This window comes from Hydra viridissima, unplaced genomic scaffold, assembly GCF_058129835.1.
Source record: "Hydra viridissima isolate aposymbiotic clone 2 unplaced genomic scaffold, HvirCarnegie_v1 scaffold_1, whole genome shotgun sequence".
NCBI classification, from domain to species: Eukaryota; Metazoa; Cnidaria; class Hydrozoa; order Anthoathecata; family Hydridae; genus Hydra; species Hydra viridissima.
Genome location: NW_028324300.1, coordinates 4348678 through 4364260, shown reverse-complemented (window position 1 = coordinate 4364260; position 15583 = coordinate 4348678). Strand labels below are relative to the sequence as shown.

At 24.4% G+C, this 15583-nt stretch overlaps 1 protein-coding gene across 3 annotated transcripts; it reads left to right on the top strand.

The window, feature by feature from the left end:
* Positions 1-880: 880 nt before the first annotated feature.
* Positions 881-15144, top strand: LOC145188114 (proline-serine-threonine phosphatase-interacting protein 2-like). 3 transcript variants are annotated; one of them, XM_090070197.1, is made up of 15 exons: positions 881-916; positions 1651-1711; positions 1930-2030; positions 2594-2668; positions 3376-3410; positions 3652-3758; positions 5279-5341; positions 7053-7148; positions 10349-10394; positions 13170-13249; positions 13400-13498; positions 13771-13867; positions 14093-14227; positions 14363-14499; positions 14602-15144. In XM_090070197.1, the coding sequence occupies exons 2-15, from the start codon at positions 1679-1681 to the stop codon at positions 14698-14700; spliced, it is 1203 nt and encodes a 400-aa protein (XP_089926323.1). In that variant the 5' UTR covers positions 881-916; positions 1651-1678; the 3' UTR covers positions 14701-15144. The 3 variants fall into 3 exon arrangements, with proteins under 3 accessions (XP_089926323.1, XP_089926308.1, XP_089926315.1); XM_090070182.1 differs by lacking the exon at positions 881-916 and adding an exon at positions 1072-1186; XM_090070189.1 differs by lacking the exon at positions 881-916 and adding an exon at positions 1084-1174.
* The last annotated feature ends 439 nt before the right edge of the window (positions 15145-15583 follow it).

Sequence of the window (15583 nt, the reverse complement as noted above, 5' to 3'; positions counted from 1 at the left end):
TTGTAAAAATTTCGTAGTACTCCGTTGTATTCAGCATTTTCTTAAAAAAAGTTAAAAAAATTCGAAACTTTCGAAAATTTCAAAATTCGAGGTAATTAAATATTTTCTTAACAATCGAAGTTGTCAAAGTTTTCACAATACAAACGAAAAAATTGTTTTTAGGTTCAATCCAGCTGTTTAAAAACGTTTAACATTAAAGACTACTGAAGTCTTCAAGCACAATATTCCATTTTTCTCAAAAGTAGAAAAAGTGGACAATTTCCTCTGTAGTCTTTTCCTGCTAAAATAAAAAAAATTCAAATGATAAAAATAGATTGTGCGATTATGGAGGGCACAGCTATCAATCAATAATGATGTAAAAGGTTTTTATTGATCAATATGTGTTTATAGGGGAATTCTTGATAACATTTTCTAGCTGCTGTTTAATATTCTTACATTACTCATATTTATTCAAAAAATGAATGTATTACATACATATATACATTAATTTTTTTTATAAGGATTACAAATCAAGTATTTAAAAAACTTTTCTTCATTACAAATAGTATGAAAAACAAGATATCAAATTCCTTAAAATTACCTTTATGCTTTCTTTTAACACTTTAGTTTCTTAGCAAAGCTTGACTTCCATTTTCAAAGCATCATTTCCTAACTCGGTTGGATACTTTATTTGATTTACGGCATGAGCCAACTGATCTCTATGATAACTATAATATTATTATAATGATCTCAATATAATAATAGAGTGCGCGAATCAACTAAATAAAGTATTCAAGTGACGGTAGCCGGGAACGTCTGCCTAAAATAATACAAGAAGTTAAACTTGCACATTAATATATCACCCCCTAGCTACTTTCCACGCTATACTAATAGCAAGGATCTTCTCAGTAGGACTAATCAGATGAGTTTGGGTTAAGTAAGATTTAAGGGTTTATCAAATGTGTGTCCGCCTTAGATGAATTGGTGGATAAATAAGCTAAAAAAATTATCTAATAAACTCCAGGTGAACAGATAAACCTTAGGCAAACAAAGTATCGCTCCTATAAAAATCTAATCGAAAGTTGCTATAGAGTAGTTTCATAAACTATTTGATTGTTGGTGTTAATGCGAGTGATTGCCTGCATCTCATAAGTCTGCCACTTAAAAGTTTAATTCTAAATGGTGGATTACTTCTGTAATCTTTGATGTTTGTTTTTTTCAATTTTTTGTTTTTTATTTCTTATAGACAGTTTTTGAATTTATAAGAATGCAAGAGAGAAATGAAACAAAGCAGGAAAAAAATATATTAGTTCATAAGATAATTCTTAACTGAAAGTCTCACTTTCTACTCTAAGTTTTGTGTTAAATTTTAAATTAAAATAATATTTTTGTGAGATGTTTTGGGTTGGACAAGGGTTATTAAATAATTTGAAGAAAATTATGAAAATTTAGCGTTTGCTGCTAGATAACTATTTATGAACTTAATGCAAGTGATAGAAGATTTTAAAACACTCACATAAATAAAACTGTTTGTGTTTTCAAAGCAGTATTGAAGTTATATTTAAGAATGTCTTAGCTGAGTTTAAATCTGATTTTTTTTTATTTTTTATGTTTTTGCTCATTATTAATGTTTCTTGTAAATATTTTCAATGTTTTTAAATTTCTCTGAAGGTAGGCAAGTAAACTGACAACTAATTTTATGATGGGGCGAAAATTTGAGGATCATTTCTGGGTAAAAAAAATTATTTTTTTAACTAATTTTGTTTTTCTACTTAATTGGCTTGTTTCTGAGTTAGTAGAAAATTTTAAAGAGAATGCTTTTAACTATTCTATATGACTAGTTTTTTTTAAGTTTTTGTAAATAAAACAAATTTATTTTACAATTTACATTGTACTAGTGTTTAACTACACTCAGCAATTACAAATATAAATTTGTTCTTTCTTGTCAAGGACCAAGATTTCAATGGCACAGTAGGGTATGACACTTTATTGTCACGCTTAAAAGATGGAAAGAAATTTTGTGATAGTTTTACAGATTTTCTTAGGAATAGGTAATTAAACTTCAAAGTATCTTTTTTTTTTGATGCAGTTTCCTTTTAAAATAGGTCTTTTTCTTAAAATGTTACTGAAAAAAAAGGTTTAAGTGGTTTATGGCTATTATTACTCTTAAGATTTGTTATATTTTAATGTTCTTTTTATCTCACACTATTCATATTTTCTTTTAGTTAATATTCGTGTTTTTGCCAGATTAAGAGAAGTATTTTATGAATTTTATTCTCTCCACCATTTTGCTGTTCAACAATTTCTCACTAAAGATTTTTGTAAGAAATTATTTCTTACAAAAGATTTTTGTAAGGATTCGTTTCTTACAAAAGATTTTTGTAAAAATTTATTTCTTACAAAAGATTTTTGTAAGAAATTATTGAACAGCAAAATGGTGGAGAGAATGAAATTCATAAAATATTTCTCTTAATTTAGCAAAAACAGGATTATCAGTTATAAGAAAATTATATTTAAAACATTATATAGGTAAAATTTTAAATTCTTTATGTATTTAGAGTTTTACCTATGTAATGTTTCTTCAGTTCTTCTTTTAAAAAAAAAATCTTTTTAGAGCTAAACTTGAAGATGATTATGGAAAGAATTTAATCAAACTTTCTCAGTATGGTGGGAACTTAGAAGAATCAGGGTATTATTTTCTTGTCTCTTCGATCCTATGATTAGAAATAGAACAAAAATAAACAATAAAAGAAACTTTGTTGATCAATATTTCAAAAGTGCTTATTTTGCTTGTTTATTTAAATATTAAATTAGTTAAATGTAGATATAAGTATCATCTTATTTGTTATTACATATGGCTTCAATATAAAAGCTTTTTCACTGTGTTAATTGAGTTTTTGTCAATGTATGTTGTACTTCCTGCTATTATAATGAGTTTTTGTCTAAAAATTGGAAGTAATTTTCTTAATAAAATTAACAATTTAATTTAAAATGATAAAATTGATATACATAAATGTATTATGCAATATCCCCTTTCATATCAAAAGAGAATTCTATTTTATTTTTGGTACCTTTAAGTTTGAACCACAAATTCTTATACATAATCTTAAAATGTAGAAATAGCAAAATAACTTGTAAGTAAATATAAATCTGCTATTAGATTTGTTTATATATATATATATATATATATATATATATATATATATATATATATATATATATATATATATATATATATATATATATATATATATATATATATATAGATGTGTGTGTGTGTATGTGTGTGTGTGTGTATTATTACTTGGATTCAAGACAAAATTATATGTGGTTTTTTTTTTTGTTTATTTGCTGTCTTTATGAACAGTGACTTATTTTATAAATTTTTATATTTAGTACATTAAAAGCATCATGGGATAGTATAAGGAAAGGTATAATAATAATAATTTTAATTTTTTTCAAAATTAAAGAAAATTTTTTTTATGGTTTGTGCAAGTTTATATAATTCAAATCCATTTTCATTTGGTTAAATTCTAGGTGAAGAAATTTACCAAAAAAATGAAATATACTACTAATCTGATATATAATTTGTTTATATAAATTATTTTTTAATGTAAAATTTGTTTTTATTTTAATACAAGTTTAATTTTCAATAATAAACTTGTTTTGTAGAAACAGAGCACATAGGAATTATTCATTGTGAATTAGCCAAGAAGCTGAATGAGTTAATGGATAGGGCTTCAAAGTTCCGTGAAAAGTATAAAAGTGAACGACTGAAGGTAAAGTCCATTACTGTGAGTTTTAAATAAAAAAAGTTATAGATTAGAGTTAAGGCATGACTTACATTTTGAACTGTGAAACTTTTTCTTTTGTTAAAACTTTGCAGAAGCTTTAAGTAATGAATATTTAAAATTTACACTGTAAACAAATATATATATGTATTTAATATATGTATAATAAGTTTAGATGCATTGCATTCCTAGCAAGTTTAGGTGTGTATACAAGTTATTTCTATTGTAATGCATTTCATTTAATTGTGAGTTGTATTTGATAACATTGTGATTTATCCCAAAGTGAAAATTCAAGTTGATGTAATAGAGCTCAAAAGTGTAGTCTTTAATAATAGTTAATTTTACTTAAAAAGAAACAGGAGTATGTATCTCCCAATTTAGAAGTATATTTAACTTACTTGAAAATTTGCTTTGTTTATTCAGTTATACTGTTTAAGATTGGCTTTTTTTTAATTTTTTAGGTTTTTATAATAAATCATAAAGCCTTGTAAAAAAAATAGAAAATCAAATTTTTTATTACACCTGTGATCAACAGTTTTTTTAGTTTGAATAAAATTTTCTTTTCGTTTTAAAAAATAATGTAGTTATCAGAAATTGCTAAGCTTTAATTCAAGTACCCGTTAATAGTTAGTCAAAATGTCAGTAAATCTTTTTACAATTTCTTATATTGTTATTGAAAATAAATACGAATTCATAAAGAAAGTCCCCTACCTAAAAAAAGAAAATTTTTTTATTCCTTCTTGTAATTTTTTCTTGTACGATGCAAAATATCCTCAATTATGTGTTAAGCAGAAGAATCTGCAGCTATTTTGGAAATAAAATACACAACTCGTAACATCGTAAAGCATTTTTATAATTGTGTGACATCATTGATTTTCCCTTGTAGATGTCATTTTGTTTTTATTTCATTTTAACTTCGAGATGTTGCAATTTACTTGTATGTTTAAACGAGACAGAAAAAACGGTTTTAATGTTTTTTTTTTGTTTTGTTTTGTTTTGTTTTGTTTTTTATAGATATTCATGGCGTTGAAATAGTTCTTATAATTTTTTTTTTTTATTTATTTATTTTTTTTTATCATTTCATGATTTTTACAATCATGGCTTTTTTTTTAATTTCACTTATAAAATTTGTACAAATAGAAATTGAATTCTCTTGTGAATAACAATGGAGTTTTGTTAAAATTAACTATTTTCAACAGAACAATTTTTCAGAAAAAGTTTTTTTACTTAATATTGGTTACAAATGTGAAAAATAAATTTTTCTGAATTATTAAGAACTACAATTCAGCTCAGAATTGTGACATTAACCCTGTGAGATCTTCACTTGCAGTGTTTTATATTTTGTATTATATTATATAATATGTAAATTATATCACATATTAAATTGTGTATTATATCATATATTTTGTATTATAATATATAATATATAAATTATATCACATATTAAATTGTGTATTATATCATATATTACATTGTGTATTTTATGTACCTAAAACTTATTTTACTAGGTTGATGATAAAATGAAAAAATCTCAGAAAGATAAAAAAGTTGCTTATGAAAATATGGTTAAGGTTCGATTTGTTTGATTTTTGATTTTTTAGTCTCTTTTGTATGTTTTCCAAAGTGTAGTCAACAATTCACAAACTATTTGAATTACTATTTTTATTTGAATTATAAAGTTTTGTGTGCTGAACTCTTTTTGGTTTATGAGGATTTTTATACTAGAAATTCTTTTGTGAAATTGAAAGAACCAATATTGCTGTTGTACTGTTGTAGCTGCAATAATTTGACTATTAACATTGTTATTAGTAACACATCTATTGCATGTAATAAAAATTGTCATAGCCACTTAGTAAAACAATTTTAGTATATGATTGGTATTGCAATTATTTCAGTTAAAACAGTAGTAAAGGAAGCTATGGTACTACTGCTACTACAAAATGAACTGCTGTGCTTTAACCATACTAATATTTTAATTTTAAGTGGATCCAAGAAAATAGACTTAATCTTTTTAAATCATTAAAGAAAGAATTAATTTATACGTGTGACTGTGACAATAAGTATTCACAGCTAAAAAGTTTCTATTTTTAAAGTTGTATATATGATCATCAATTTTGTAGTTGGGTAATTCCAAACCACCTAGTCCATTGAATCATACTTCTCAAAGTTGCTCAAGGTTTTAACCTCCCCTTTACTCATAAAAAACAAATATAAAGAACTTCAGCTCAGAATACGAAAGATTTCATGGTTTGATGAGGTTTTTATGTCATTTAAAGTTTTTTTTTTATTAATGAATTTTAAGAGAAATAAAGCTAAGAAAAAAATAATGAAACTATTTTGAAAGATAGTAGGATGAAAAATTTAAAATTCTTGTTTATAAAGTCAAAGTCTGAGTAAGTCTAAGCACCTTAGTTACTTTATTTAAATAATTTGATAAAATAAATCTTACATTTATGATGTAAGATTATAATATTACGTTTTTTGTTACTGTATGCTTTAATGCTGTAAAAGCAAAATTAAATGTTTTGAAAGACATAAAAACCTAAGAAAAATTAAATCTGAAAAAAAAATTTGAAGCTCTTAACAGCCTTTTCAAAACAGGATGACGATGATGGCTTTTCAAAACAGGATGATGATGATGGCTTTTCAAAACAGGATGATAATGATTACTTTTTAAAACAGGATGATAATGACGAATTTTCCTAACAGGATGATAATGATGGCTTTAAACATAATCACATTGAAGATGTGATTACTTTCTCAAAAGTATTAGTAAAAGTAAAATTTATCAAATTTTAAACAAAGGAACCATTATTCAATTACTATTACACCAACTCATTGGTTTGTTTCAAAAGTAAAAAACAACTTAGAAGTTACAGAATATCAATCTAAAAAAAGGTTTTTATAGAAAAAGTATTATTAGCTATTTCTCCATAAAGTTATAGAGTTAAAAGTTTCTTTCTAAAGATGCAGAAAATTCAGTAAAATCATTAATAATCCAATCATATTTGCTAAAGAATTTCTGGAAGAAATTGTTTGGCAAAACTCTTTGCTTTTAAACCATGACTGTTAGCATCAGGAGAAATGTTTACAAATATTGTATAATGTTTTATACAAATAAATATTGATTGCATAATACATTACTACTCAGTAATAATATTTATGAGTCACTTTTTTTAATTATGTACTGGTGATCAAGAGGGTTTTTGGAAATGTAAATTTTCTGAATCATTTTGACCCTTTTATTTCTATTTACATAACAAAAATAATTTATTTTTGCAGGCAAAAAAATCTTATGAACAACGATGTCGAGAAACAGATCAGTGTAAAGACCAATATGACTCTAAATTAGCATTTACCCCAAAGGAAGAAGACCGAGTAGGATAGATTTTTTTTTGGTTTAATTACTACTACTATTTTATATGTAGTCATTTTTTAATAGAAGAAATATGTTGATAAGTTTGTTGATTGAAATGTTAGTGGGCATGCTGCAACATGTTGAATATTTTACTAATTCAATCAAACATACAAATGTTTAGAAAAGGTTTGAGTTTTTAGGCATCATTAAATGCAGTTGAAAGCTTGTCAGTCATTATCATATTTAAATGAAACATATCCATTGAATGGTTTTTTTTTATAATTAAATAAATGTTTGAAAATCAAATATTTGTGTAAGCTTTGGTGATACCAATTATAAATTTGATTGTATGAGTTGCACTAAAGCATTGTTTAAATGGTTAATAAAATGGTGTGTTTGTCTTTTCTAAACGATTGGTGTAAGTTTCCTTTTAATATTGCATTGCTTTATTTCTTTTAATATAATCAGAATTGCTCAAAAAAATTCAAAAAAATTGTGAAATGTTGCAAGCTAGGTCAGGAATGGGGCACATCCATTGTACTATTAAAAGATTTATTGATACAAAAGTTCAGTCATTAAAAAGGTCATAAAAGAACTTTCAGAACTTTCAAGAAACATTTTAAGTTTAAAACTTTTTTTATTAGAAACATCTTACTAATTATTTTAAGTGGTATTAGATTAATGAAACATCTTACTAATTATTTTAAGTGGTATTAGATTAATGAAACATCTTACTAATTATTTTAAGTGGTATTAGATTAATGAAACATCTTACTAATTATTTTAAGTGGTATTAGATTAATGAAACATCTTACTAATTATTTTAAGTGGTATTAGATTAATGAAACATCTTACTAATTATTTTAAGTGGTATTCGATTAATGAAACATCTTACTAATTATTTTAAGTGGTATTAGATTAATGAAACATCTTACTAATTATTTTAAGTGGTATTAGATTAATGAAACATCTTACTAATTATTTTAAGTGGTATTAGATTAATGAAACATCTTACTAATTATTTTAAGTGGTATTAGATTAATGAAACATCTTACTAATTATTTTAAGTGGTATTCGATTAATGAAACATCTTACTAATTATTTTAAGTGGTATTAGATTAATGAAACATCTTACTAATTATTTTAAGTGGTATTCGATTAATGAAACATCTTACTAATTATTTTAAGTGGTATTAGATTAATGAAACATCTTACTAATTATTTTAAGTGGTATTAGATTAATGAAACATCTTACTAATTATTTTAAGTGGTATTAGATTAATGAAACATCTTACTAATTATTTTAAGTGGTATTAGATTAATGAAACATCTTACTAATTATTTTAAGTGGTATTAGATTAATGAAACATCTTACTAATTATTTTAAGTGGTATTCGATTAATGAAACATCTTACTAATTATTTTAAGTGGTATTAGATTAATGAAACATCTTACTAATTATTTTAAGTGGTATTAGATTAATGAAACATCTTACTAATTATTTTAAGTGGTATTAGATTAATGAAACATCTTACTAATTATTTTAAGTGGTATTAGATTAATGAAACATCTTACTAATTATTTTAAGTGGTATTAGATTAATGAAACATCTTACTAATTATTTTAAGTGGTATTAGATTAATGAAACATCTTACTAATTATTTTAAGTGGTATTAGATTAATGAAACATCTTACTAATTATTTTAAGTGGTATTCGATTAATGAAACATCTTACTAATTATTTTAAGTGGTATTAGATTAATGAAACATCTTACTAATTATTTTAAGTGGTATTAGATTAATGAAACATCTTACTAATTATTTTAAGTGGTATTAGATTAATGAAACATCTTACTAATTATTTTAAGTGGTATTAGATTAATGAAACATCTTACTAATTATTTTAAGTGGTATTCGATTAATGAAACATCTTACTAATTATTTTAAGTGGTATTAGATTAATGAAACATCTTACTAATTATTTTAAGTGGTATTCGATTAATGAAACATCTTACTAATTATTTTAAGTGGTATTAGATTAATGAAACATCTTACTAATTATTTTAAGTGGTATTAGATTAATGAAACATCTTACTAATTATTTTAAGTGGTATTCGATTAATGAAACATCTTACTAATTATTTTAAGTGGTATTAGATTAATGAAACATCTTACTAATTATTTTAAGTGGTATTAGATTAATGAAACATCTTACTAATTATTTTAAGTGGTATTAGATTAATGAAACATCTTACTAATTATTTTAAGTGGTATTCGATTAATGAAACATCTTACTAATTATTTTAAGTGGTATTAGATTAATGAAACATCTTACTAATTATTTTAAGTGGTATTAGATTAATGAAACATCTTACTAATTATTTTAAGTGGTATTAGATTAATGAAACATCTTACTAATTATTTTAAGTGGTATTAGATTAATGAAACATCTTACTAATTATTTTAAGTGGTATTAGATTAATGAAACATCTTACTAATTATTTTAAGTGGTATTCGATTAATGAAACATCTTACTAATTATTTTAAGTGGTATTAGATTAATGAAACATCTTACTAATTATTTTAAGTGGTATTCGATTAATGAAACATCTTACTAATTATTTTAAGTGGTATTCGATTAATGAAACATCTTACTAATTATTTTAAGTGGTATTAGATTAATGAAACATCTTACTAATTATTTTAAGTGGTATTCGATTAATGAAACATCTTACTAATTATTTTAAGTGGTATTAGATTAATGAAACATCTTACTAATTATTTTAAGTGGTATTAGATTAATGAAACATCTTACTAATTATTTTAAGTGGTATTAGATTAATGAAACATCTTACTAATTATTTTAAGTGGTATTCGATTAATGAAACATCTTACTAATTATTTTAAGTGGTATTAGATTAATGAAACATCTTACTAATTATTTTAAGTGGTATTAGATTAATGAAACATCTTACTAATTATTTTAAGTGGTATTAGATTAATGAAACATCTTACTAATTATTTTAAGTGGTATTAGATTAATGAAACATCTTACTAATTATTTTAAGTGGTATTAGATTAATGAAACATCTTACTAATTATTTGGTATCACCAATGTTGAGTCTGCAAGTTTAAAACTTTTCAATCATTTAAATTGTTGGTAAAGATGAACTTAGGTATATACTTTTATTATTTATACTTAAATAATTTATTGTTTTAGCTTAAAAGAAGTTTATCAAAGTCAAAGACAATAGCTGAAAACTCAGGTAAGTTTTTAAAAACTCTCTGAAAAGAACTCCAGATTTTAAAATAATTGCAGACAAAATTTACAGCCTAAAAAAAAGATTTTTAAATGTTGTTTTTAAACAGTTATATTCATTTCAAAATGATTTTATGTTGATTAAGATAAATTATGAGGCTGATTGAGAAATTATCAACAAAGTCATTAACAACCTATTAGAGGCTGATGAGAAGTTCAACTCATACACATAGATTTACAGTATAAATACACTGCCAAGCAATTTCTCATTTGAAATTTTAATTATTTTTTGCAATCTATTTTAATTTTCAAGGATTTTTATTAGTCAAAAAAAGACATTTTGTACTAATGTATATTAGAAATCAGTAATGAATATGTGCTAATGTATATTTATAATTTAAAATGTATAATCTTTTCATTTTTGCAATGCAAACTCACTTGAACTTGATCACAAAATGTGTAAATAAAATGAAGTGTTTCCCTCAAAATGCTTTTTAATTATAAATTATTCACCAGTAGTACATCAAATCAAATTAGTAGATCAATTCATTTTTTCTAGCTAAATAAAAATTAATATCATTTTTTAATTTTCAACTTATAAATGTAAAACTTTGTTATTTTCCAATATTAAAACATTAAAAATATTATATGAGGCCAAAAAATTAAATTTACTACTAGAAAGGTTTTCTTCATTGCTTTGGTAACTGTTGGTTATTTTAATCGAAAAAATCTTGAAAATATTGCAAATAGCAGTAAGTGATATTACTCTTTGGTTTAAAAATACTGGTGCAAATAGAGAAAGGAAAAAAAGTGGATACCTCTAAAAACAAACAAAGCTAGAAATAAATCAGTTAAACCATCATAGCAAAAAAGTTCCCTTTAGTTGAAATATCAAACACATTTTTTATTTGAGATAATGCAAAAGTATTTCTCAAAGACTGCATGATGCTGCTTGCATGGTAGAGTACTTTTTTGGAAACCTTTTTTAAATCTGGCCAATCATAAAAAAGGATTTAGTTGGCTCTCTTTCGAATTGAACTGAAGAAGGTTACTGAAGTATACTCTCTACACAGAGTCATTTTTTTTTTTTATTTCATTTACTTTTTTCTCTGAAAAAAGTGATAGATTTATGTGTGATAAACATCTACTGAAAATTGCATAATGGAAAATTAAATGAAAATTGCATAATGTCAAACATAAATGAAAATTGCATAATGTCAAACATAAGAGAGGTTCAGTGATAATGTGGATCTGCTTTGCTTCAAATAGGGTTAGTGATAATGTAAATATAGATATAATTCTGGATAATAATTTTTATCATAGAGTGTTAAGTTAAAATGTCATACAGAGAACTCCAAACTATGACATTAACACAATAATTGGACCTCAACCTAACTGAGCTAGAGTAAAATTGGGTCAAACTGATCATAATATTTTTTCGATCACTGATCAAAATATTTAAATAAAACCTGAACTGATTGGAATATTTAAAAAATAAAAACACCAGAAGAAAGAGAATCATCTCCTTTATTCAAATGTGTCAAAATAAAATCCAAATCATTTTTCAGTCATTTTATTTTTATAAAAGTTTAAAAGAGAGTCGTAAAAATTTGCTTTTTTCTTTTATTAGCTATCGTAATAATTCGGGAACCATAATTCGTTTAAAAATAATTTTACCTCTATCTTGTAGAAAATTTAATTTTAATACCGATTGCATAATTTTTTTTTGTTTTATGATTAAAAACTAGACAAAAAAAGTAATAAAAATTAATATTAAATTTTTTCTGGTAAAACCCCGATCATTCGTATATTTACTTTAAATTCCTTTATTAAGTAGTATGTGAGTTTTTAAATTAGGCACTTAGGTGAATTTATTAAATGTATTTTATATTGATCGGTTTTAACAGACTTTCTGCCAAAAGCGATCTTTTTTTTTTTTGTTTTCATATTTTCAAATACAATTTAAAAAAAAAAAAAAATTAATTAATAATGTGCTTTTTGGTATTTTTTATCTTATTTAAAAAAAATAGTTTTTAAATATATAATAATATATTTAATAATATAATAAAATAATAAATAATATATTTAATAATATAATAAAATAATAAATTTTAAAAAATTATAAAGTTACTTGATTTTTATTGTTCGGTGATCGGTTTGACCCGCTTTTACTCTACTGTGGGAAAAATTGAATGGTGCAATGATATCAACAACTCACTTGCAAGTCAATTTGTCAACATGTTAAGATGTGGAATGATATTTTTCCTGTTTTTATTTGGCTAGTTTGATTAGAATAATACCAAAGTTTGTATCAGCAATAAATAAAAACAAAAGCAAAGAATTTTTCTTTAAAAAAAACATTTTTGTTTAAGTATTGTGAGTTTATATTCAAAAGTTTCAAAAGGTTCGTTATTTTTTAGTAAATTGGAAACTAATTTTATTTATTATTATTAGTTTATTTGTTTCTTGTTATTTTATTTTTTTCTTAGCAAGTGACTAGAAGCAATTGCAGACAGTGTACATACAGAATTATTTCTTCCACAACCTTGACTACATTTTTTATCATAAAAATATTATCAGAAAATGAATAAAATTGCATAGAATAAAATTTTGCCACAAAATGATACTTAAAATAGCAAAATTTTCATATTTTCAGACCTGTCAGACCACCTGGACTCATTGCCTTACAAATTTGCTCTTTGTGTTCTATCAATATAGATTGCTATCTTCAGTTGCTTCATGTTTTTTTTTTTTTTCTAAAATGTCTCACCTTTAATTTTAGATTCTATCTATCAAAGCAGTGTAAAGATATTAGATGATTGTCATAGAAAATGGCTTTTTGATATGGAAGATGCGTGTCAGGTATTCTTTTCATTACAATCACTTGATGGCATTCTTCTTATCCATTTAAATTTAAAATCAACAAATAGACAATTTTTTTTATTAATTGACCTTTACATTCTGTAGTGGTTTTTGGGATAGTAAAAAATTTTTTGGTAATATACACTAAAGGTATTTCAATATTTGGAAGAACAGCGAATTCTATTTCTTCGCAATGAATTTTGGATTTACACAAACATTGGATCGATACAAGCAGTTGAAATTGATGAGGTTTTTAAGTTACTGTTTATTAACTCCTTTTTTAAAAATATTTCGCTTTATTATCTGATCTTCTGAAACTTGCACTCTCAACTTTTTATTAAAAAATTTTCAAATTATTTTCTTTGTGGAATTTTCTATTTGTTTTGCTGCAATTTAAAGAATTTTAGACTCTTTTTTTTTTTTGGAGCCTTTAAATTTAAAGTTTTGAAGACTTAACTTTTAGCCTTTTAAATTTATTTTGAATTTTTCTGTTTTTACATTTGCATCATTGTTGTAAATAGAAATATGAAAATTGTCGTAAGGAGCTTGAGAAATGTGACCAAAACATTGACATAGAGCTTTTTATTACACAGAAAAGAACTGGATCTGAGCGACCAGGTAATGCAGAATCTCAGTGTCTCTCGTTATTTAGAATCTTTTTACAAATTGTATGTTGTTATATCTCTGAAACATTAATATTCATATTAACGAAGTTTTTGTATTGATATTTATAATTTATTTTAATGAGCTTGGTAATACATACTTGAAATTTATCAAATTATTTGTTTTTATGAGTTCATTAATATTTTAACAAACTATCAAACTTTTTTTCTTTAATTTCAGCTTTTATAGCTTATGAAAATTTTTATTACAATGCAAAAAGCAGTAATTCACTCGGACGATCTCAAGCAAGAAAATCGTCTAATTTAAATCAACCTTACTCTAATCTTTCGTCTATTCTTGACAGTTCTATTGATGGTAAGTCCAGTTTAAAAACAATAAAAGCACTTCTGATTCCATAGAGTTATATTATGATAGGACTGCATGTTCTGTATAGTATAATAGATTAATTTCTATGAAACACATTCTAATGATTTTACTCCTCTATGTTAGAAAGCACTTATTCAACTATAAATTCAGCTACCAATTCGTCATCTTCAGCAGCTCTCGCTAACATTGTGCAAGTTAAATACGAATACACTCCACAAAGTTCAGAGGAGTTGGCACTTGCTGTTGGCGATATTATAGAGGTTTGTCTTATAGCTCTTCTGTAGCACAAAAATGTTTGAGTGTTAAGCGCAGTTTGTAAGTAGTTATTATAATTTATCTTATAAGTATTCCTTTTTTTGTAGGTTCTTCGAATCGAAGATGAACAATGGGGTATCGGTGTGTTAAATGGGCGTAGAGGTGCTTTTCCTCTTAACTATGTTAGCAATGTTGGACGAAAATAAGATTTGTTAAAAGTTCTTTTTTTTTTTTTTTTTTTCCAACATTTTACATTTTTCGTTTTTAAAAATCCAATTAAAAAAAAATGAAAATATATTTTTTTCTTATAAAGAAATGTCGGAATTTTTTAAATATTAGTCTGAATATAAAATTTAAATTGTACGTATACGTACATTGCATACATTACATACATTACATACATTACATACATTACATACATTACATACATTACATACATTACATACATTACATACATTACATACATTACATACATTACATACATTACATACATTACATACATTACATACATTACATACATTACATACATTACATACATTACATACATTACATACATTACATACATAGATTTTTATCATAGTGATTTGAAATGTAGAAATTAGAATACCAAAATGAAATATAATATAGTGTATAGAAGTTTTATTTTGAAATTTATTTCTTTTTTGTTTGTGGTTAAGCGAAGCATTCTGACACACCCCTTATCTAGCAGTGTCTTCAGAATGTTTTTCTTGAAATTCGTCCCTGTAAAACACATTTTACTTGATACGTTTATTTATACCAAACCAAAATAAAAATTTTAAAAATAAATGATTTTATTATGTAAAATGAGATTTGGGAATATTTGTAACCACCGATCTGTTTTGTAAAAAGGTCTATGGATTGGTTTTTTAATTGGTTTTTTAAATAAGATTTATCAATTATAGGGGAGACCGGGGCTAGTTGGCTACAGGGGTAAATTGACACACTGCGTTTAACTTAGGAATTTTCCACCAGAAATTTCCTAAATTCACATGGAACCTTTCTACTTAACTAATTCATCTTTCAGTGTAGTACCAGGGCTATGAGCGCATGCGCATAGAAGTTATAGCG

Coding starts and splice junctions, on each gene's coding strand:
- LOC145188114 (XM_090070197.1), top strand. CDS start 1,679: ATGATGGGGCGAAAATTTGAGGATCATTTCTGG. Junction 3,411..3,651: donor ATGGGATAGTATAAGGAAAG/GTATAATAATAA, acceptor CTTGTTTTGTAG/AAACAGAGCACATAGGAATT. Junction 7,149..10,348: donor CCCCAAAGGAAGAAGACCGA/GTAGGATAGATT, acceptor TTATTGTTTTAG/CTTAAAAGAAGTTTATCAAA.